Source organism: Colletotrichum truncatum (genome assembly GCF_014235925.2).
Source record: "Colletotrichum truncatum strain CMES1059 chromosome Unknown Contig_0001, whole genome shotgun sequence".
NCBI lineage: Eukaryota > Fungi > Ascomycota > Sordariomycetes > Glomerellales > Glomerellaceae > Colletotrichum > Colletotrichum truncatum.
Genome location: NW_027222398.1, coordinates 5,904,730 through 5,928,845, shown reverse-complemented (window position 1 = coordinate 5,928,845; position 24,116 = coordinate 5,904,730). Strand labels below are relative to the sequence as shown.

Sequence of the window (24,116 nt, the reverse complement as noted above, 5' to 3'; positions counted from 1 at the left end):
AAGCAAATATATGTCTCAGTCTACCTTATAAGAAAAAAGAAGAGACTAGTGTTATGTGCGGAAAGCCTGTGAAAAGGTACAGTACTAAATAACATCAAAGGAAGTGAGATTAGGTGAAGGTGTCCGAAGAGTGAAGTGCGATTCCGGCCCACCTCCGGGTTGCCGGCCTCCACCTACCAGGCAGATACGATAAGAGCTTCACGCTTCCCCAGATAGCGATAGGTTTACCCCTGCTTAAATCAGGCTGTCTCATAGGCTGAGGCGGCCCGGTTCAACTCCGAGTGGGTATCTAGCTGCGGATCAACATTCTTGCACTGCCTAGCGCCAAATGATTTGGCGGCTGCTGCCCCCAGCTTCGCGACGGCCTTGGGAAATTTCAAAGTTCGAGCGAGCCGGGAGTGCAAAATCCAATTAAGACAAGCCGCGCGACCTTGAAGGCGATTGGGATTTTTTTTTGGGCCACCCAACCACAAGGCAAACCGCGAAGGCAACTCCAGGCAACATTCAACTTTGATTAATCCATTGTCTTCATATCTTTCGGCAGGCTTTATTCTTTTCTTCTTCCTTCATCTACCGGATACCCCTCCTGCCCCGGCGCGTGCCTTCTTGTCTCTCAGCCTCGCCGCGACACGATCGACCCACGATACCCTCCCCTCCTACGCATGGGAACAAATTACGCGTCCCTAAGGGGCCATTGACGCCGCGATGTCAGGCACTACAATTGATGATGTCGTCAAGCGGCTCAGCTCCCCAGAAACAGGTACGCCCTGCCGTTCCCCGGTCCTTCCCACCTCCCCCGCGATGCGATCTACGATTCCCCGACCCCGCCGTGGACGATTGCGCATCGCTTCCGTCAGGTTACTTGCTGACATGTGACCCGTATAGATGCTCGAGTCAAGGTAGAGGCAGCAACTACCTTGCGCGACAGCTTAGATCACTACACAAGTGGTCCCATATACACACCATTCCTCAAGAAGCTCGTCCCCATCTTCATCAACGTCCTTAAAGGACCTTGCATCTTCCAGAGCAACTCTCCGGAGCAGGTAAATCTGCCTTACGTCATATCGTTGTGCCCCCCTCGTCGCTGACATTGATGAAGAAACTCCGCAACTGCATCCTCGAGGTCCTCCATCGATTGCCGACGACGCCCGCCCCGTCGGAGCCCTTCGAACCCTATGCCGAAGAAGTCGTCGACCTGTTGATGCAATTGGTTCGGACGGACAATGAGGAAAACGCGACGCTGTGCGTCAAGATCATTTCTGATGTCATGCGCCATCAGCACAAGGTCTTGGGCAACAAGGTCCAGGCCTTCCTCAACCTCATCCAGGAGCTCTTTGAGCAGATGGAGAAGGTCGTCCGCGAACAGTTGGACAACACCTCCCTCGCGACGACATCTAATCCTGGAGCGCCGTCGACACCGGGAAGCTCGCAGACGAACTTCCAGTCCCCTCGACCTGGTTCGCCCGTAGCGTCAGTCACAGATCTCGGCCCGGACCCCCAACAACAGAACAGACTACTGCTGAAGGGCATGCAGTCCTTCAAGGTTCTGTCAGAATGCCCCATTATTGTGGTATCTGTATTCCAGGTTTACCGAAATACGGTGGCTGCGAACGTCAAGGCTTTCGTGCCGTTGATCAAGGGGTTCTTGTGCCTTCAGGCAAGTGCACAGAAGCAGGCTCATGCCGATGCCAAAGCCAGGGGACAAGTCTTCACAGGAGTCAGCCCCCTCATTAAGAACCGAGCCGCCTTCGGAGAGTTCATTACAGCCCAAGTCAAGACCATGAGCTTCTTGGCCTACTTGTTGCGACAATACTCACAACAGCTGACAGACTTCCTTCCCACCTTGCCCGAGATCGTGGTTCGACTCCTCCAGGACTGCCCTCGGGAAAAGTCGAGTGCGCGTAAGGAGCTGCTTGTTGCTATCAGGCACATCATTAACTTCAACTTCCGCAAGATCTTTTTACCAAAGATTGATGAGTTGCTGGATGAGAAGACTCTCATCGGTGATGGACTGACGGTATACGAGACTATGAGGCCATTGGCTTACAGCATGCTAGCGGATCTCATTCACCACGTGCGTGATAGTCTCACACCAGAGCAGATTCGCAAAACCGTTGAAGTCTACACCAAGAACCTCCAGGACAACTTCCCAGGAACGAGCTTTCAGACCATGAGCGCGAAGCTCCTCCTAAACATGGCTGAATGCATCGCCAAAATGCCGAACAAGGTCGACGCACGACACTACCTGATCATGATCCTCAACGCCATTGGCGACAAATTTGTGGCCATGAACCGACAATACCCCAATGCAGTGAAGCTCTCGAAACTCTACGCCCAGCAAACCGCTGACGGAACCCAGGACAGCTACCTTTCAGACAAGGACCACCCACCCGACTGGGACGAGACAGATATCTTCACTGCCATGCCGATCAAGACTTCAAACCCCAGGGACAGAGGCGCGGACCCCGTCGTCGATAACAAGTTCCTCTTCAAGAACCTCATGAATGGCTTGAAGAACACATTTTACCAGTTAAGGACATGCAACGTAAACACCAACGTTGACTTGACCAATGCACCTGCGCACTGGCAAGATGTTGCCTATGGGTTCACTGCAGAAGAAGTCAATGTTATTGTGAAGCTGTTCAGGGAGGGAGCGTATGTTTTCCGCTACTACGAAATTGAGAAGCCTGCCACAGAGTCCCAGTACATGTCACCTGTTGAGTACATGGCCAACTTCTACATGGTGTCTAGCAGTAAAGAGGAGAAGGATCTCCTTGAGACATTTGCTACTGTCTTCCACTGCATCGACCCAGCAACGTTCCATGAAGTCTTCCAGCAAGAGATCCCTCATCTTTATGACATGATCTTCGAGCACACTGGTCTGCTCCATATCCCCCAGTTCTTCCTTGCCAGCGAAGCCACATCGCCCAGCTTTTGTGGTATGCTGCTGCGCTTCCTCATGGAACGAATCGACCAAGTTGGCTCGGCGGACGTGAAGAAGTCATCAATTCTTCTCAGACTGTTCAAGTTGGCCTTTATGGCTGTCACTCTGTTCGCAAACCAGAACGAACAGGTTCTTCTACCTCACGTTGTAGACATTGTTACCAAGTCTATTGAGCTTTCAACGAAAGCCGAGGAGCCCATGAACTATTTCCTCCTACTGAGATCCTTGTTCCGAAGTATCGGTGGCGGCAAGTTCGAGCATCTTTATAAGCAAATTTTGCCTCTGCTTGAGATGCTGTTGGATGTACTCAACAACCTCTTGATGGCAGCACGGAAGCCTGCTGAGCGGGACCTCTATGTGGAGCTGTGCTTGACGGTGCCGGCACGGTTAAGCAACCTGCTGCCTCATCTCAGCTTCCTGATGCGCCCGTTGGTTGTTGCTTTGCGAGCTGGCACTGATCTCGTTGGTCAAGGCCTGCGCACATTGGAGCTGTGCGTTGATAACCTGACTGCAGATTATCTGGATCCCATCATGGCACCTGTCATTGATGAACTCATGACTGCTCTGTTCGACCATCTCAAGCCGCACCCTTACAGTCACTTCCACGCACACACAACAATGCGCATTTTGGGCAAACTCGGAGGCCGTAACCGGAAGTTTATGACGGATGCGCAACCCCTGACCTACAAGACCTTTGCCGATGACCCTACCAGCTTTGATATCCGCCTCATCGGTTCCAAAAAGGATAGGGCTTTCCCCGCAGAAACTGGCGTTGACATGGCTATCCGGAAGCTGATGGAGCAGCCAAAGAGCAGCAAGGGCAACCAGTCCCGCCAGTACGACGGTTACTACAAGAAGCAATCCTTCCATTTCATCAAGTCCCAGCTCAAGTTGAGAATTGGCTTCGAGAACTTACCTGACGATATGCCTAGACTTTTGCGCCTCCAAGCTCAGGATCTCCTCCAGAAGAAGTTGGATTTTGACTTTTCCGCCTTTGAAGCATCTGACAAAGAAAGGTCAATACCCAAGAAAGACGAACAGGATGACTTACTCCGACGCCTGCTGAAGGCAGTCATGTTTGCTGAGTCTTTGCCTGAGTTTAAGGAGGAAGCCAATGCATTCCTGATGAACATTTGCAAGCACTTTACGATCATTGAAGTTGGTCGTACTCTGGTGGAAATGAAGCGAATCTACAGTCCTTTCAATCCCAATGCTGGCGAGGGCCCACTCTTTATTGATACCCGGGTGTTCTCCGACGCAATTGTGGAATCTTTGGCTTCGGACCATCCAGAAGTGCGAGAGTCTGCGCAGCGCGCAATCCGTGAGGTGTACGATTCTGCCGCGACGATTTTCGGATCACAACAGAATGTTGCAAGGTTGCAGTTCTTCAGCCACTTGAGCTCAACATTCTGCCACGGCTGCTACGAAGAGGAGTGGTTCACCAAGACGGGTGGCTCTTTGGGCATCAACTTCCTTTTGACGGAGTTGGATCTCGGTGATCAGTGGATCTTGAGCAAGCAGACCGAATTCATCAGGGCCCTCATGTACGTCATTAAGGATATGCCTCAGGATCTTCCGGAGAAGACGAGAAGGTCTGCGCAAGTTACTCTCGAGACCCTGCTACAGAGGATCACCAAGAACATCAAGAAGGAGGACGCGCTACCCCCGCAAACCCCGGGTCAGCCGCCGCAAAGGTCCCGGCTCGCCCAGATCTGCATGCAGTTCAACACAGAGCTGTCACACATGAACCGCCATGTTCGCGAGACTGCAAAGCGGTCTCTGGAGCTCATTGCCAAGGCAGCCAACTGCGCAGTATGGGAGTTGATCGAACCCTATAAGGAGCGTTTCCTCCAGCCTATCTACTCCAAGCCTCTTCGAGCTCTGCCGTTCCCTATCCAGATCGGGTATATTGATGCGATGACATACCACATGACGCTTAGGAAGGAGTGGGTCACTTTCGACGACAACTTGACCAGACTGCTTATGGAGTCGTTGGCCCTGGCCGACGCCAGTGACGAATCTCTGGCCAACAAGCCTGGAGAGTTCAGAACGCACGAGTACATTGTCAATCTTCGCGTGGCCTGCATCAATATTCTCAGCACCGCCACTAGCTTTGAGGAGTTTGCTCCTCTCAAGCAGGGAAGTCACCCGACTCGTTCCAAGATTGTATCGGTCTTCTTCAAGTGCCTATACTCGGACTCTAAGGCTACTATTGATGCTGCCAACAGCGCCCTCAAGAACACCCTCGAGGCCCACCAGAAACTCCCCAAGGATCTCCTTCAGGGCGGTCTTCGACCGGTCCTTGCTAGTCTCCAAGATGCCAAGAAGCTCACTACTCACGGACTGGACAACCTAGGCCGTCTCTTGAAGCTTCTGACCACGTACTTCAAGGTAGAGATTGGAGCGCGTCTGCTTGACCATGTGAAGGTTCTCGCAGACCCCACGGTTCTTCAACCGCTCGCCTTCACATTCTTCGAACAGAACCAGCAGATGAAGATTGTTGCTGCAGTTTTTAACATTTTCCATCTGTTGCCTCCCCAGGCAGAGGGCTTCAAGCAGAGACTCATTGACTTGTCTCTGGAACTCGAGGAGAAGCTGCGTCGCACACACGAAAGCCCCTTCCGCGCGCCGTTGTACAAATTCATAAACCGCTATCCTAACGAGGTCTGGTCCTTCCTCCTCCCAAAACTTGAGGACCTTAAATACGGCCGATTCTTGTCACAAGTCATCCGTCATCCAGACAGTGCTCCTCTTCGGGAAACCGTGTCAGGCAACGTCCAGGGTCTGATCGACTTCTGCAACAGCACGATTTCTCAAAATAAGGACACCAAGTTCGTCGCCGTGGTCAACGCCATCCATGTTCTGTACTCGCTTACTCAGTCATCCGGGTCCGCCGCATGGCTGGAAAAGAAGGAGCATTTGAACTGGTTGAAGCAGGTTGGCAAGGAGCTGGAGAAGCAGATGCGGGCACACACTCTCGCGCCCAACCTCAGACTCCCTGCATGCCAAGCATCAGAGCAGTTGATGACGATCTTTATCAAGTCACTGGAGCGCAACCCTCGAGATCTCGAGCCCCTGTTCAACTTGGTGGATTCTGTCACCACTGACGACTTCCGCGCCTCGCAGCCTTTGATCGCCTACATCTACGAGAACATCATCAGCAGTGACTCTGTCGACTTCTGGAAAGCCACGGTCCTCAAGTGTCTTGATGTTTATCCCACAAAGAACATTTCTCAGAAGATGAAGTGTTTCTTGTTGCACTACATTGTCAACCCAATCGTGGCCATGGATGTCCAACGGCATTGGAACCAGCCGCCGCAGACTAAGGGTCGATTCATGGACAAGGCTATCATCGACGCGATCACAGCGAAGATCTGGAAGACGCACCAAGACACCAGTCAACATGACCACGATGACATTGCCCAACCTGGTATTGATCACACCAAGTTTGAGGTTCTCCAGCTCTCTGCAATGCTGGTGAAGTATCATTCCTACATCTTCCAAGAAGCGAGAAAGGACATCATTAAGAGCTGCTGGACATTTATTCGTTTGGACGATGTCATCAACAAGCATGCCGCCTACGTCGTCATTGGGTACTTCATCGCCTTGTATGAAACTCCAGTCAAGATTGTCACCCAGGTATACCTCTCTCTCCTGAGAACAAACCAAAACGAAGGTAGGGCCCTAGTCACTCAAGCTCTGGAGTTGATTGCCCCTGTTTTACCTAAGCGCTTGGGTACCCAACCCAACGATCGCAATGCTGGATGGGCGTTAGCACCTCGCAAGATTCTTGCCGATGAAGGCCAGAACGTGCAGCAGATGACGAGCATCTTCCACTTCTTGGTTAGACACCCGGACTTGTTCTACGAGTCTAGGGACAAGTATGTCATGCTCATTATCCAGTCTTTGAGGAAGGTTGCTGCTCCACCCAACCCTTCCAACGAGTCCAAGAAGCTGGCTCTCAACATGATGTGGTTGATCTGGCTCTGGGAGCAGAGACGTGTCGAGGGCACGGGAGACGCAGTCTCGCGCTCTATCTCCGAGTCACCACAGTCCAAGAAGCGGAAATTGGATAGTGACCAGCCCATGTCCTCGCCTCCCTCCGCTAGACAATCGCACCCGGAGAGGGCAGAGTACATCATTCCAACGCCTGGCCGGCAAAGGATGGTGAAGTATCTGGTTGAATTCATCGCCCAGCTTAATGAGCGCTACCAGCTTCCCTCCACACGGGCAAGGGATGCAGTATCCACCAACGGCCCAGCCATGCCACCCCCTTCCACAGAACTGTGCAAGAAGGCCATGACTCTGTTTTACAACCTGCTCCAGCCACAATACTGGGGCGATCTGGACGTTGACCTCTTCCCCAATGTCACCGACGTGGTTTTGGCCGGCGAAAAGACGCAGAGCATCCTTTCAGCAGACCCTGCTGACAAGGAGAAGTTTGACGAGAAGTTCATCACGAACATTATCAATACTCTTCAGGTCGTGCGCATCATTTTGAACTTCAAGTCGGATGACTGGGTTCAACGGAATATGACGTCTATCCAAAAGGTGCTAGATAAATCTCTCAAGAGCGAAAACCCCGAGCTTCAAGACTGCCTCCACTTTGCAGACAAGAAGTACGATGATGACCGGGATCTCAAGCCAATAATCCAGAGGGTTCTTGAAGCCGTGCCTGAGGACGTGCCAATGGAGGACGCTGATGCTGAGGGTGAATCTGAATCCCAAATGTCTGAGATCGTTCAGTCTCTCTCGACAATCGCTGGTGAAGCCATGGCAGCCGGCCATTACGGATCTGGAGTCAACATCCTGTGGTCATTGGGCAACCGAAAGCCGACTGTTATCGACCAGCACATCCCCGTCTTGATGAAGGCTCTCCAGAGCAAGCTTGCGCGCGAGCATGTTCAGCACTACACGGCCGTTGCCAACCATCAGCCTGGACAGCCTCCTCGGGCCCAGGACCCCAACACGCCAACCGGTGAAATGTCAAGCTATGACCTCGAGGTGTCCACATCCCTTATGCTCAAGGCCATCCAAGTCGTTGCTCTGCGAATGGAAGTTTTGGGCGACAACAGACGCCCTTTCCTGAGTGTTCTGGCGACACTAGTTGAGAAGTCGATGCACATTCCGCTCTGTGAAGAGATCCTCAACATGGTGGAAGGCTGGGTCTTCCGGTCCGAAGGCACTTGGCCCACCCTCAAAGAAAAGACTGCCGTCCTTCACAAGATGCTTTCCTTCGAGCACAGACAAGACCCGACCATGCTCACCAAGTTCCTGGAGCTAGTCATTCGCATCTACGAGGACCCCAAGATCACGAGAACGGAGTTGACAGTTCGTATGGAGCATGCCTTCCTCATTGGTACTCGTGCTCAGGATGTTGATATGCGCAACCGGTTCATGGCCATTTTCGATAAGAGCCTCTCAAAGACTGCCAGCGCCCGTCTTGCCTACGTTCTCACCTCTCAAAACTGGGACACTTTGGGTGAGAGTTACTGGTTGGCCCAAGCATCGCATCTTCTTCTCGGCGCGGTGGAGTTGAACAACAGCATCCAACTTCACCACGAAGACTTCAGGACCCTCTCCCTCAATCAGATTTTCTCGATCCATGCCAAGGACACCAGGGAACCTACCAATATGTCAGACGATAAGTTAGACGCTCTGATAACCGCCCACCGGCGCTTCATGAGTGAGCTTGGCGATGTCAAGGTTCGCGACCTCATTGAACCCCTGACACAACTTCAACACATCGACTCTACTCTGGCCCATCAGCTGTGGGTTGCGCTGTTCCCTATCTACTGGTCTGCAACCATGAAGGAAGAGCGCACCGACCTCGAGCGTGGCATGGTTGCGCTTCTTACGAAGGACTACCACAGCCGCCAGATTGACAAGCGACCCAACGTGGTCCAATCTTTGCTTGAGGGTGCCGCCAAGGCGTGGCCCGACTGTAAGATTCCTCCTCACGTTCTCAAGTACGAAGCCAAAACCTACGACGCGTGGTATACTGCCCTTGTCCAACTTGAGAACGCTGCTATCAAGCCGGAGATTGAATCAGCCGTTGTCAGAGAAAGTAATCTTGACGCTCTCGTGGAGTTGTATGCTTCCCTTCAGGAAGACGACTTGTTCTACGGCACGTGGCGTAGGCGCTGCCAGTTCGTTGAGACCAACGCTGCTCTGTCCTACGAACAAAATGGAATGTGGGACAAGGCTCAGAAGATGTATGAGGCTGCTCAGATCAAAGCCCGAACTGGAGTCATACCCTTCTCACAAGGCGAGTACGTCCTCTGGGAAGATCATTGGGTGTTGTGCGCCCAGAAGCTGCAGCAGTGGGAGATTCTCCAGGACTTCGCCAAGCACGAAAATTTCCAGGACTTGCTTCTGGAATGCGCCTGGAGGAACAACACCGAAATGTGGCAGACCCAAGAGCACCGGGAGGCTTTGGACAACCTCATCAAGGGCGTCATGGATGCGCCGACGCCCCGACGTGCTTTCTTCCAGGCTTTCATGTCACTCCTGAAGTACTACAACAAGCAAGAATCTGCTCAGGAGTTTGCCAAGTCTTGTGACGAAGCCATTCAGCTTTCGATCAGGAAGTGGCATCAGTTGCCGAAGCAGCTTACCAAGGCACACATCCCGCTGCTCCAAAACTTCCAGCAACTTGTCGAGTTACACGATGCTAGCGTCATTTGTAACAGTCTGGCGAGCACCAACCAGTCGAATCTCGACGTTAAGTCCGGAGAACTGAAACTGCTGCTCGGCGCCTGGCGTGATCGCTTGCCTAACGTGTGGGACGATATCACTGCTTGGCAAGATCTTGTCACTTGGCGCCAGCACATCTTTGGTCTCATCAACCAGACTTACCTCCAGCTGCTACCCCAGGGAGGTGGCCAGAACGCCAGCGGTGCGTCCTTTGCTTACCGCGGATACCACGAGACGGCCTGGATCATCAACCGCTTCGCACATGTTGCCCGCAAGCACAGCCTGCCCGAAGTCTGTATCACACAGCTTAGCAGGATTTACACGCTTCCCAACATTGAGATCCAGGAGGCTTTCCTTAAGTTGCGGGAACAAGCAAAGTGCCACTACGAGAACCCAGAAGAGCTCACAAGTGGTTTGGATGTCATCAACAATACGAACCTCAACTACTTCAACCCGCCGCAAAAGGCCGAGTTCTACACGCTCAAGGGTATGTTCCTTGAAAAGCTTAAGCAGAAAGAGGAGGCCGACTCCGCTTACGGCACTGCTTTGTACTTCGATATCACCGCCGCCAAGGCCTGGGCCGAATGGGGCTACTTCAACGAGCGCAAGTACAAGGAAGACCCGTCGGATATCAACTCTGCGAGACAGGCCCTTACGTCTTATCTCCAAGCTGCTGGAAGCTACAAGAATGCGAAGTCACGCAAGCTCATCGCTCGTATCTTGTGGCTCCTCAGCCTCGACGATGCCAACGGCTCTATCGCTGCTGGCTTCGACGATTTCAAGGGCGAAACTCCCGTCTGGTACTGGATCACATACATTCCTCAGCTTCTCACAGGACTTGGCCACAAGGAAGCACCTAGGGTGCATCAGATTTTGGTCAAAATCGCCAGGTCTTATCCTCAAGCATTGTACTTCCAGCTTCGAACGAGCAGAGAGGACATGCTGGTTATCAAGAAGAACCAGGAGGCCAAGGAGAAGGCACGCCAGCGTGCGCAATCGACGGTGTCTAACAGCAAGCCCAGCGCGTCACCGCAACAACCAAAGCAGGACGGTGTTGTGAAGCCGGATGCCTCTGGCTCCCGACCGGGCACTGCTAGCGGGGGAGACGCGAATGCCACCGTTAAGACCGAGGGCAACGAGGCCAATGGAACTCCTGCCGCTCAAGCCAACGCCAATGGTGCCCAGGCCGATCAGCAACAATCTGGTGCTGGCCAGAAGAAGCCTCCTTGGGAGCTTACCGAGGAAATTATGAGTGCACTGAAGACAGCTTTCCCTCTGCTTGCGTTGTCAATGGAGACCATGGTGGACCAGATCCAGAAGCACTTTAAGTGCCCGCCCGACGAGGACGCCTACCGACTCATTGTTGCACTGCTCAACGATGCGCTCGCCTACGTCAGCCGCATGCCATCTTCTTTTGCCAAGGATGTCAAGCTTCCTTCCGCTACGGAGACCAACATCACGCGTTTCGCCGAGACGATTCTTCCCGCTCACATCAAGAAGTCGTTCGAAGCCGACTTTGTGGATGTTAAGCCCACAATGTACGAGTATATCCATAAGTTGAGGCGCTGGCGTAACAAGTTCGAAGAGAAACTAGACCGTAGGACTACTCGAGTCTCCTTGGAAGCCTTCTCGCCTCACCTCTCCGAGTTCCGTTACCAGAGGTTTGACGACGTCGAGGTTCCTGGCCAGTACCTGCAACACAAGGATAAGAACCAAGACTTTATCCGCATCGAGCGCTTCTTGCCTAATGTGGATCTTGTGAGGTCTATCAGTGCTTCTTACCGGCGTCTTCAGATGCGCGGTCATGATGGAAGCATCCACTCATGGGCCGTCCAGCACCCTGCCGCTAGACACTGCCGTCGCGAAGAGCGCATCTTGCAGCTCTTCAGACAACTGAACCAGACCCTGGGCAGAAGGAAGGAGAGTCGCCGCCGCGACCTTCAGTTTACGCTGCCACTGATGGTTCCTTTGGCGCCGCATATCCGCATCGTTCAGGAGGATACATCATACATCACTCTCCAGAGTGTATACGAGGATCACTGCCGACGCCACGGAATGTCCAAGGACGATCCCGTGCTGTTTACGATGGAGAAGCTGCGCGGCGTCCTTGACACCAAGAATTCCAAGCATGCCGAACAGAGCGCGACCGCACGTCTTGAGGTGTTCAATGCCATCCAAGAGAAGTGGGTTCCTCACAACCTGGCCCTGGAGTATTTCCAGAGAGCCTTCCCCGACTTTACCGAGTTCTGGCTGTTCCGTAGACAATTCTCGTACCAGCTTGCGTCACTCACCTTCATGACCTACATCCTCTATATGCACAACCGGTACCCGCAAAAGATCAACATCGCTCGCGGATCCGGAAACATCTGGGGCTCGGAGCTCATGGCCTACATGAGCGCCGCGAAGCCCTTCTTCCACAACCCCGAGCCGGTGCCGTTCCGCCTGACACCCAACCTGCAGACGCTAATGGGACCGCTGGCCACGGAGGGCATCTTCAGCTGTGCTCTGATGGCCATCGCCCGCTGTCTCACCGAGCCCGAGTACGAGCTGGAGCACGCTCTCACGCTCTTCGTACGTGACGAGATGATCTTCTGGTTCACGAGCTCGCATAGGACGGTTCAGATGACGGAGAACCAGCTCCGCGAATCAGTCCAGGTCAACAGCGACTCAGTTGTCAAGCGCGCCGTCAGCCTGGCGCAGAGCCCCGTCGGCAACTTGCCGGCAAACCAGACGGTGATTGATCTGGTTGCCAAGGCTGTTAACCCCATGAACCTGGCCCAGTGCGATGCGCTCTGGATGCCATACCTGTAAGAGGGCATTACATAAAGAAGAACAGTTGCCGAGGAATGACGGTGGAGGATTTTGTATGGACAGTTTTTTTTTGTATGATTTTAGCATGGCGTTTTGGCACGTGAGGGGACGGAGGTCACGGCATTTTAGTTTTTGGAAGAGGACTCGGGAAAATGAAGCACAGATGACGATTCCCTGTTGTACTTGTACGGCCTACGTATTAGGCATACCGTTAGAGCAAAAATTTGGAGCGTGTATAGCTCCATTAATCAGACTGTTGTTACTTGACGCGGATTGAAGTTGGTTCAAGCTATAGAGTTTGAGTTAATGTGAGAACCGTTGTTGGTTCGATCTGAACTTTGACAGTGTACCTGCAACTGAAAAAAACCGGGGTTCACCTGGTCTGGCAGACCGAGAGCCCCGACACGTCGGATTCGGTGACAATCCGAACTCGCTAGTCATTGTTCGGTCACCCACTAAAGATCCCTGCCATACACTGAAAGGCTCGCCGCTCCCCCCGGAGGAACGCCTCCCTCGGAACGCCCTTATCAAATGCCATCTAAGGCGGAGCCAATCTTGAGCTTCCCCATTGGGGCGTCCTAAGAGATGGATGACGATTTGTAATCTGGGGGTTGATGGGGCGGCCCGGGGGCTCTTTGGACTCTTTCAATCTCGAAGCTCTTTTTTTTCTTCCCTTTTACTTTTAACGCTTCTCATATATCTCGATCGATCCCGTCTTTGGTATCGAGAGATTTACAAACCCGGGCAGATACTTTTCTTTGTTCTTTTACTAGTCTCCACAAGCACAAACACGCGCCTCGAACACATTCCACAGTCGCGAGATAAAAGCTCAATCGCCAATTTCCCATGCCGCCGATGCAACCGGCGACAGCTCTGCCATTCAAGCCTTATCGCCCGCAGTCGTTGTCGTTAAACAACATGTCAAACGCCGCAATGGACTCGTCGTCTCAGAGGCCGCCTCTGAACCTGGAGCACCATTACTCCGAGGTCACCAAGCGAAGACTCCCCAGCAAGATGAAGGAGTATTACAAGTTCTTCCAGATCCCGGGTATTGGAAACCTGGCTGGAGGTGAGTTTTCTGCGTCTCTCTTCATCTTTCTGCCCTTCTTTTCTTTTTCTTTTTTTCCTTTTTTCTTTTTTCTTTTTTGGCGGTTGTCCTTATCACGGATGGATGTTGCACGGCGTCAAGTACATCTCCGCGTTGCGTGTGCGTGATACGGGAAGGAATGCCGCAATACATGCCGTAATGCACACCTTGGGTTGCGTGCTTTCGGCGCCGCCAATCCCCCCAATGCCAATTCACCTCCCCCGACCGATGCCGGCACGTAGGCCAAAAAAGAAGAAAAAGTACCAGGAACATGAGTCGCTGACCCAATTGGGGGAAGGGCCCCCTCACAGGTCTTCCGCATTCGAGCTTGTTCCCGTTCGATACACTTGAAGCTCAAGCGGCGAAACCCGAACGATGGGAGCCGTCCCCGATCCCCGACAACGACGCCGGTTTCACCGCGCCCAACGGCGCCGCGGCGCTGCCGATCCGGAGCAGCAGCAGCAGCAACAGCGCTGCAAACAAAGATAAAGAAAAGGACGTCAAGGCAGCGCGACATGTCACTGTTCCCGGAAGCGACGCCGAGCGCGACCCCCTCCGGCGCATTGACGTCGCTACCGCCCTGCAGTACGGCACTGCCGAGGGGTACCCTCCCCTCCGGTCATTCGTGAGACAGTTCACGCGGGAGCACTTGCACCCCAATGTCCCCTACCTGGGCGGGCCCGAGGTGATTCTCAGCTGCGGCTCGACCGACGGCTTCTCCAAGGTCCTGGAGCTGCTGACGAACCCTTGGAACCCTGCAAAGGATGACGTGAGGGAGAGACAGGGCATGATATGCGAGGTGTTTGTGTACAGCCAAGTCCTGACGCAGATCCTGCCGCGCGGGATCCAAGTCGCACCCGTTGAGATGGACGAGGTAGGCATGATTGCCTACGGTCCCGGCGGGTTGGAAGAGTTGTTGGCGGGCTGGGATGAAGAGAATGGGCGGAGGCCGCATTTCTTGTACACCGTTACGTGAGTTTTTTTTCATTCCGCCACACCCTCCCTCCCCCCAGGGTGAGACATGTTATTGGTATGCATGAGCGTGCTAACACGTGACGTTAGTATGGGTCACAACCCGACCAGCGGCGTGCTCCCTATTGAGCGCCGCAGAGAACTTTATGAGATTGCCAGCAAGTACGATGTCATCATCGTCGAGGATGACCCGTACTGGTACCTGCAGTACCCGTCTGCGGCTCAGGCCGAGGCCAAGCACCGCGGTCTGCCGCCTCCGAAGCCTACCCGGTCGGTTTCTAAGCCGGGCAAGTCGTCGGGATATCGGTTCTTGGACTCGCTGACGCAGTCATTCTTGAACATTGACGTTGATGGTAGAGTCATTCGTCTCGATACCTTTTCCAAGACCATTGCTCCGGGTTGCCGCCTGGGTTGGATTACTGCACAGCCGGCTATCATTGAACGTCTGTTGAGGTGAGTAAAAACCAAAATTCAGTATATGGAATATTTTGTACTGATAAGCATGCAGAATCACAGAGGTCACTACTCAGCAGCCCTCCGGCTTCGTGCAATCCACCGTTGCAGAGCTGATCATGGGCGAGCAACCCCCAGCGGTAAGGTCTGCTTTTGCAGCCCTCACCTCGCGTCAGAAGCAGACCTTTGAGGGCTGGCAAATGGATGGCTGGGTGCGCTGGCTTGAGGGCCTTCGCGGCGTCTACGAGCGCCGCATGAACCGCATGTCCTCCATCCTCGACGACGGCGCCATCCAGATCAAGCAATCGACGCCGCGCAGCGCCGAGGACGCCGAATGGGGCGTCGTCAGCAAGACTCGTCTTTACGACTTCAGCTGGCCCCGCGGCGGTATGTTCATCTGGCTGCGGGTACGCCTCGAAGCGCATCCTCTCTGGATGGCCAAGGGCGGCAAGATCTTGCCGTTGCTCGACGGTGAGAAGCTGTCGACCGCACTCATGATTTTTGCGACGCAGAAGCCGTACCGCGTGCTTATCAGCACTGGTATGATGTTCAGTGCCACGCCTGAGATTAAGGCTGAGAGGGGCTGGGGTTACTTCCGTCTGTGTTTCGCGGCGGAGTCGGAGGAGAATGTGGACCTTTGCTCGCAGAGACTCTCGGATGCGATCCAGGCGTTCTGGAGAATCAAAAAGGTGGAGGAGATTGAAGAGTTGCTTGGGGATTTTGTCGCTCCTGACGAAGCGTCAATGGAAGGTCTGGGTAACCTTGGCCTGTGGATGGGATGCTAAGATAGATGTGGGGGGAGGGGAAAGTTGGGTTGGGAAGTGGTAACGAATTTGATGATCTAAGCAAACTTTATAGTGACAGGCAGCTAATCACATCACAAGAAACGTCCAAGACAGGCAAATAAATGATTGTAGAGAACTTTTTTGTAGCTACCTGGCGGTCACTACCGTAAGATTGAGATGTACAAAGCAGAGAAAAAAGTCATAATCACGTGGAATGAGTCGTCACGGTCCAGGGCAAGACCAACTTTTAAATTCAAGGGAATCATTTGTCCATTGATGAATTGAGGTCAACATTTCCTAGTTGCCATTACGCCTCAAGCACAAACCATGCTAAAATGTAGCCCCGTCCGTTTCAGAAACCTCCGTTCCACCACCGTCGTCAGACACCCACGCAAGAGAAATAATTCGCTTATTTCTTCTCGGCAGCCTTCTTGGCGAATACCGAGGCGTAGGGGTTCAGACGAAGCATGACCTGCTTGTTGCGCAGAGGGTTCTTCTTCTGGACCGCAGAGCGGCGGGTCAGAGCGTAGCCCTTGGGCTCCCGGAGGGCAGACTGGGTCTCGGAGCTGTTGATCAGACGAGCCAGATCGGCCTGGCTGACGATGTTGGAGGGCAGCAGGAAGTCCTTCTTGAGGGCAGAGGGGGTGGTGGTGGTGCCGTAGATGGTGTCCAGGGCCTTGAAGGCAGCGGAGGTCCAGACGACGAAGCGACCGAGGTGGCCACCGGGGGCGAGCTGGAGGAGGTTGAGGGCGGTGACGGGGGAGGTCTCGACACCAGGGACGTTGCGGAAAGCAGTGACGAGCTCCTTGCCGTCGACCTCGGCATCGTAGATGACGAGGGGGCCACGGCGCTGGCGGAAGCGGCGGCCACGAAGCTTACCCTTACCGGCGCGGAGCTTCTTGGAGCCCTTAACCTTCTCAACGTCGTCAGCGGCACCGACGGTCTTCAGGAGAGCGACAGCAGCGGAAGTGCGGGCGATGGCAGCGTTCTCGAAGAGGGCGGAGTCAACGACCAGGGGGACCTCAGGGACGTTGGCGACCTGGTGGCCACGAGCCAAGAGGAGAGGGGCAACGCCGGAGGCAGCGATGGCAGAGACGGTAGCATAGCGTCTGACAAAAATGTTAGATTGGCGCTGTACTTTTCAATGAGAGACAACTCCCCCACTCTTCCCCCATGGTGGGGGAAGAGTGGGCAGTAGGATGAAAAAAAAAACTTACCTCTGGCCCTGGCTGACCTTGACGTGCCACTTGCGCCAGGTCTTGGTGGGAGCGAACATGCGACCGGAACGGCACATGTTACCGAAGGCGGCCTGACCGGCACGGTGAGTACCACCACCGGAGACACGGGGGATACGGGCAACAGCACGACCTATTGTCACATCCGTCAGTTTTGATGCTCCTTCGAGTCTCTGGTGCCTCCACTCCAAGCTTGTCGCGAGGACGAAGGGGAGGAAAATTTTCGACCGGATCCCCCAGGCAGTTTTCGTTCCAGCAGCACTTCGACTCCTTTTCAGATTCCTGCCCGAGGTTTCCTCGCTGTCGTTTCCCTGCCTCCTTCGCCTTCCTCCAAGCGGACTTTGCACACGCGATGTCGGGACCACTAACCAGTTCCCCAAGACTCAGCAGAGGTCTGGTGACCGGCCTTCTCGCTGACGGAGTAGGGCTGGCGCTTGTTCTTGGCCAGACCCTTGTGAACCTCCTGGACGATATCGGGACGGATAGGGCTCAGGAAGACGGCGGGCAGAGTGTGGGTGTTGCCGGAGGACTTGCCATCCTTGCCGATGATGGTGACGGTAGGTCTCGAAGCCATTTTGAATCGTTGAATGACCCTATCGACGGACGACGGATTAGTACTGGGAGGAGGAGAAGAAGTGAAAGAAGAAAAATCAATTGCCGAGACGCCTTGCTAATGTGGTAAATTTTCGGAGAGGGGAAATGAAAAATTGAACGTACCTGGGTCAACGGTGGGCTTCAGTGCTGCTGGGTTAGTGACGGGGTTGAAGTTTGGCACTTTCTGGCTTCGCGATAAATTTCACCTGTGATTTTTTTCCGCACGTTTGGTGGGCGGAGACCCTAAGGTACGTACCACTGTTAGCGAATTGTGCCCGGGTTGGGCTTTGAGTCACGTGTAGTTGTGGATCACAGTGTTGACAATGCCAAAGATGGACAGTGTGGTCCACTGACCCATAGTCTGTCACCCCTGAAAGATCGAGTCGCCAATTACACTCTCACATTACCAAAGGCAGCTTCGACCACAGCACCTCAAGATGTCTTCCAGCCGATTGGAGAAGAGTGCAACTGCAAATATGCACGAAAACATGGTCCTCGGAGGTGGTGCATGCCGTCTGTTCTTTCACTAACTACTAGCTCAATCTTGCCGAATATCATGGGATTCGGTGTGAGGCCTATCCATGCACTGGAACTGTACTCTTCTTGTGAAGGCAATAGAAAGCCAAACAAATGAAAAGCCGGAAGAATCGAGGTTTGCTACAGACAAAAATAGATACGGATACCCATGGATAACCACCAACAGCCAACAGCCGCTTAGCTTACACATCCAATTGCAGATCATAACCCAGTTTCAAGATCATTCATCAACACGATTCATTTTCACAGCTTCCATGGCACACTCGAGAAGACTAAGGGCCAAGCAAGTTTGCATTTACTGGCTGCGACAAGAACATTATTATAACTGACAGTCCTCCAAGACTTCCTCAGTAAACCCAGGCACACTCTACAACCAAACCCACTGAATCTCACCCAGCATCTCATCCACTCCTCTCCCACTTCCCCCTACTCCAATCCAAAAACACACCAGAACCAATGACTTGTCGTAAACGACTGTCGTGGCCGACAAGTAGGAGGTCGGCAGGTGAAGACGGGACACGATGTACTCTGGACAGTATACCAGCACCGTTGCCTAGCTGGCTTCTACTAGTGATGTTGACTCTGTAGTCCCGGAAGAAACAGACCCAAAGAAAATCCGCAGGCTCGATCCAACAGTGGAAACGGCGACGAAGGATCTTGTGCGGTTATTGTCGTGCGGCTCGTTGCCTTCGCAAAGAGGTGCTGCCGGTTGACAGGCAAGGGATCCTGATGAGTCGTCTGCTCATGAAGGAGTTGACATGGCGGCGTGCGCCTGGATGAGAAGCATACCAGGAGGGCGGACCCATCAGAATAGAACTAACTTGCTTGCCTGAGAAGGAGACTACCGGTGTGCAGGAGTGGGAGTTCAGCCGTTTTATGTACATGCTGAAGCCGAAAAGCATGCGGCCGCCTACCTTTAGATTCTCGAAGTGCCGATACCCCTCAATCCTAATGAAGCAACAAGATCCGCAGAGTTCGAAAGTTCATCGGCTATCGCGCGGGGTATCGCAGCAGCACGCCAATGAGAGTTTGACCGTAGCGTCATCTGTCTAATGTCCAGGGTATATCGATGAGACGACAGAAGCAAATGAGACTCCTTCGCAACTGTCTATGTGTGTATGTATGCCTTCTCTCAGTAGTGCATCGCCACTTTGCCGCCATGTGTAAAAGCCAGCCTGGATGACATTCCAAAATCCTCTTGTGTAAGAGCTCCCCCGCTATGGATTTTCTTACAAGTCGAGGCACCTTTCATGTAAGAATGGGTACATTGAATGAAAAGGACCAAAGTGATTTGGCAACTAATATGATGAAGGACATACTCGATAAAGGTCGACAATGCAACAAAAAGCAAAAGAATTGGGCCCTAACCAGGGATCGAACCTGGGACCTCTCCCAAGTTGAGATGTTGAAACAACCCTAAGGGAGAATCATACCGCTAGACCATCAGGGCGCAGAACGTTGTTCAGATTTTGTTGCTGAAGCGAGGGCCACAATAGCTTATATTGATGTTAAACAGTAGTAATCCCAGCCAATCTGACCAGGCATTGATCAAACCTTACAATAAAATCTTATCAGATCGATTGGCTCAAAGACATTTAGAGAGCTGTAGTTAGTTCGGTTCTGCACAATGGATTCAGCGTCGCATCAACTCAGTCCACCACAATCCAGCGAATCGCAGATGCTATCGTGGCTATCAGAGGGCCTAGACCCCTGCCAACACCACCTTTAACTGCCCTAGAACCGCCAGAGATAAACCACGCGTCCAGTGTCGCAATCGACCTTCTTAAAGTCGGCATCCGAGCCTTCTTATAACCGAGACTGTGTAGCGTCCTAAATTCCTTGCAATGCGCGACTAAATGCTTAGTGATCTGCGATAGCCTCAGAACTGAATTGCATATTTTTGTCCTTTTCCCCCCTAACAATTCTCGTTTGCGTAGTCACATGGGCCTTAATACCTGCACGCTGAGCCTACCAACAACACTCGCAACCTTCAGCTCGGGCATCTCAGCCCCCGATGGCGGACCTCCGCACCGACGAAACATCGCCGTTCCTTCAACGGCCCAGTGGCGCCACCGGTGATGACCAAAGCAATGACCAGCAACACCCCGCGGTTGCACGGAAGCTCACCCTCGTCAATGGCTTGGCCATCGTCATTAGTCTACAAATCGGCTCCGGCATATTCAGTGTGCCCTCACAAATCAGTCAGTTTGTTACTGCCCCGGGGTACGGCCTGCTAGCATGGTTATTTGGCGGGCTTCTCGTGTGGACGGGCGCGGCATCTTTCATCGAACTGGGGTTGAGAATTCCCAACAATGGGGGCATCCAAGAGTACCTCCGGGCGTGCTACGGCGAATTCGCCGGGTTTCTGTTCACGTGGGTGTGGTGCATCATCATCAAGCCGGCGGCGAACTCTATGATTGCTACTATTTTCGCCGACTACCTCACCGAAGCTTTCGTCCCGGATAACCAGCCACCGGAACGCTGGGTATCAAAGTTGGTCTCGGCCGGGTGCATTGTTACCATGACACTCGTCAACTGTCTGGGCGCAACAGCGGGCGCGAAGGCGGCTAATCTGTTTCTCTTTCTGAAAATGGCTGCACTTGCAACCATCATTATTCTGGGGTGCGGCGTCTGGGCGTTCGGCCATGGAGAAGGGGTCCCGTCGTCTGAATACGGCTGGTTCGGCCAGAGCCCCGACCGACGTCAAGTTGGGCTGTGGGAGTGGCTGGGGAACTTTGGGACGGCAACCTTTGGTGCTCTGTGGTGCTATGCCGGCTGGGAAATGGTGAGTGCCAATCCCGTCCAGAGCGAAGACAGGTTGAAGTTTGTGAGCCAGATGCTGAAAGATCGCTAGGTCGGATTTGTCCTGGGAGACATGAAGAACCCGCAACGCGACCTGCCCATAGTGATCAATGGCTCCATGATTGTTGTAATCATCGGCTTCATGCTGATGAACGCCTCTCTATACATTTGTCTGCCCATGAGCGTCATGCGGACAAGCAGCACTGTCGCAGTGGTAAGCTTTGCAGCTAGTGTAAACTAGTTAGGAGCCTCGTGCTGACTTGAGATCAGGAGTTCGCGAATCGGATTCTCGGCAGCTGGGCTGGGCTTCTCTTTTCTTTGATAGTCTCCATCTCAGCAATGGGTGCCTTGAACTCGAACGTCTTTGCTACTGCCAAGCTTGTGGTCGTTGCAAGTCAGCGAGGATATTTCCCTGCCGTCTTGGCCAATCTGCATTGCAGCAATGAGAAGGATGAGGCTGGCTACGTTGACAAGCAGCTTTCTGCTTTACCGAGCCTTATTAAAGGGCCTGTAGAGGGGTTCGTATCGTGGACACGGCATCGGCGTTGGCGGAGGAACGTTCCTATGTGAGTGCGACAAGTCCTTCGGTAAGGCCGCCGCTGACAAGAACAATAGTTTCCCTCTGTTATTAAACTGTGCATTGTCGGTCATTTATGTCGTTGTAGGAAGTTTTAATGGGCTTGTCACATTCATCGGTAAGGCATAACTGATTGAAAAGCAGTTCATCCGACCTTGAACTGACGCATCGCAGGCCTGGCAGCGTACATGATCTTCTTTTCGTCGGCCGTTGGACTCCTCATCCTCCGGCGTAGAGATACACGTGTACCGACGGCAAAAACTGCCCAGTATAGCACTTGGCTGATCAACCCCATCATTTTCAGTGCCATTAGTGGTCTGTTGGTGGTAAGAGGAGTCATCTCGGATCCCCTGCAGGGAGCAGCTATCCTCTTGGTCGCCATATTTGGAGTAGTCTTCTTTGCCCTCAGATTTGGGTTACGCGGCTTCATCCACACAGAAGCCAGATCAGGTTATGCCCAGCCTAGCGTCTGACATTGAGGTAGTGCGGCACATGCAGCGCCCCTCGTTCGTCGAGAAAAGAACCCTTTCCGAAGGCCGAACGCCCAGAGTTCGGACTCCTGATTGTGAAAGCACGGTGTGTTTTCAAGGTACAGTGCGTAGCGAAAAAACATTTATGACTTCCTTCGACGATTGAACCCAGACTCCGCATCTGAAGGAAGCTGGACACAATTTCGGCGTCGGTTAGCTTGTTTCCCCACAGCCACTTCAATCCACGGCCGGTGTCAGCGACGACACATCAAGTATCGAGAGAGCTACAAACAGAGGTCTGTGGAACCTTGTGCGACGACAATGTCCGTGTTGGCCCCGCATGCTTTATCATTTCCAGGCGGAATGGATCACATTGTGATACTAAGAAGAGTAGGCTGCGGCCGTTTTAAGAGGCCAGAATGCCAAAGATCTGATTGCATGCTAGTTGATGCACGGTACTCGACAAGCCTGGATGACCTCCCACGGGCCACCATAATTGGGTTCGGCAGAATTGCCTGGAGAGAGCGGTGCTAGGGTTGTATTAATGAGGTTGCGAGTTGAGTATCCTGTCATAATGGATATGAGCAGCTGTGGCGGGAGAAGGATGTTGACATTTAATCCCACCGCTTTTTGCACTGGTGCAGATCAATGGGATAAAAGGGTGTCGATGGAAGCTCTAGTGACATGCTTACGCAAGTGGTTGCAGCTCTAACTCATCAGAGACCTCAAGTGTTCTAGAAAACGCAGAGATAGCAGTCCACTGTTCGCAAGCAGCTAGCTGTGAGCATGACCCAATTCTGGAGGGCGAATGGCGGGTAATAGAGAGTATGCAAGTGTTCGAGGTGGTGTGGGGTGAAGCCGGCGTATGACATGACCACACAGCATCCTCAACAGGCGCGGTCAGGGTACGTAAGATGACCTAGGATGCTGCATAACCACTGTCATTGATCGGGGCTAGAGACCCTAGATACGAAATGTTATGTTTCGCCTGCACACGGACGCGGTGATCTCGGACCAGCTCAACGGTTGGTTCCAGTATCGTATTTTCCGGCGTCCATCCTCGCGAGGTGGTACTGGAACCTGGAGCTCCGACTGTAGGCCGATAAACCTTGGGAATTTGCCGTGATGCCGTATACCTTCGATCCAACGTCGATTAAGCCTCCTCTTTGCCACGGCTTGGGCCAAGCACACGGGCACTCCGCGTGGCGCATGTTCTTGCCATACCCAATCAGTCCACTATAACTGTGCTTGTCATCTTGCCTCGTACTCACAACGTCAGTATCGATAGCTCGTTCGCTTTCTCGGCCGATAGAGCAGGATGCGATAAGACATTACCGTCATTTATGGAATGACAGTGACTGGGAGCAATCCGTGCAACAGATGATGATTGGAAACCGCCAGGTTCGCTGCTGTGATACTGTGCAAGATGTAGGCATGGGAAGTCAGGCTAGGCTCACCAAGGCCGACCGCCTAAATCGATGGCGCCGTTGCCCTTAAACAGGTTCCCAGCATATGCAGTGCGCAATGCTAGGCATGAGAACCGGCTGAAAAGTGGGTATGACTTAGAGCAAATGAAGCAGTCCTTGGACTTGGGCCGACTGCATTCCACGCTTGAACATCAGGCTTGGACTCTACTAAGTACTAGAGGTGCCCCATCCATCCGTACAGGACGCATCCTGGGCATGACCATCATCCTGCAGGTCGGGGAGGGCTACAGGAAATGGTAGAGGGTCTCATTTTTTCGTGTCCAGTGATTGCCACTCTCGACCCGAAAACTGAGTAATGATTCAGTGACATACTAATAGCAGTCATCAGCATATGCTGCCATTGCCAGTGGAGTAGAGTAGGTGCCTGGTTTGTTTCCTGGTTGAGGTGGTCGGCTATCCAAGATGTTGTTGATTGAACCAAGAATAACAACAACAACAATAATAATAATAGACGTGTTGAAAAATAGTACCAATTGAGCAGGGTGTGGCCGGCGGTGATATGGGATGGTATCCAGGGACCCTGCCTTTAAACTTTACATCAACATCAAAGAGTTGCGTCTTGAGAACGGTGTCACCTCGGTGACCACAAAGCACTGACGCTGTGTTTGATTGATTGATTGATTGATTCCTACACGGTTATGAAGCCGCTCTTATGCTAGCAGCTAT

The 24,116-nt window shown here is 53.0% G+C and overlaps 4 protein-coding genes across 4 annotated transcripts; 3 read left to right on the top strand and 1 right to left on the bottom strand.

Annotated features, from left to right (window-relative positions):
* Positions 1-705: 705 nt before the first annotated feature.
* Positions 706-12,451, top strand: CTRU02_201653 (histone acetylase complex subunit; the record flags this gene model as incomplete). Its single annotated transcript, XM_036729124.1, has 3 exons — positions 706-760; positions 886-1,043; positions 1,100-12,451. The coding sequence occupies 3 exons, from the start codon at positions 706-708 to the stop codon at positions 12,449-12,451; spliced, it is 11,565 nt and encodes a 3,854-aa protein (XP_036579275.1).
* An 846-nt stretch (positions 12,452-13,297) lies between these two features.
* CTRU02_201652 (aromatic amino acid aminotransferase) lies at positions 13,298-15,748 on the top strand (the record flags this gene model as incomplete). The annotated part of the gene is made up of 4 exons (XM_070203899.1): positions 13,298-13,520; positions 13,850-14,510; positions 14,601-14,963; positions 15,019-15,748. 4 exons carry the CDS (start codon positions 13,298-13,300, stop codon positions 15,746-15,748), a joined length of 1,977 nt encoding a protein of 658 aa, XP_070062481.1.
* A 409-nt stretch (positions 15,749-16,157) lies between these two features.
* Positions 16,158-17,557, bottom strand: CTRU02_201651 (60S ribosomal protein uL4; the record flags this gene model as incomplete). The annotated part of the gene is made up of 3 exons (XM_036729122.1): positions 16,158-16,857; positions 16,966-17,116; positions 17,353-17,557. The coding sequence occupies 3 exons, from the start codon at positions 17,555-17,557 to the stop codon at positions 16,158-16,160; spliced, it is 1,056 nt and encodes a 351-aa protein (XP_036579273.1).
* A 2,571-nt stretch (positions 17,558-20,128) lies between these two features.
* On the top strand, positions 20,129-21,966 carry CTRU02_201650 (amino acid transporter; the record flags this gene model as incomplete). Its single annotated transcript, XM_036729121.1, has 5 exons — positions 20,129-20,899; positions 20,969-21,130; positions 21,187-21,482; positions 21,532-21,611; positions 21,668-21,966. The coding sequence occupies 5 exons, from the start codon at positions 20,129-20,131 to the stop codon at positions 21,964-21,966; spliced, it is 1,608 nt and encodes a 535-aa protein (XP_036579272.1).
* Positions 21,967-24,116: the final 2,150 nt, after the last annotated feature.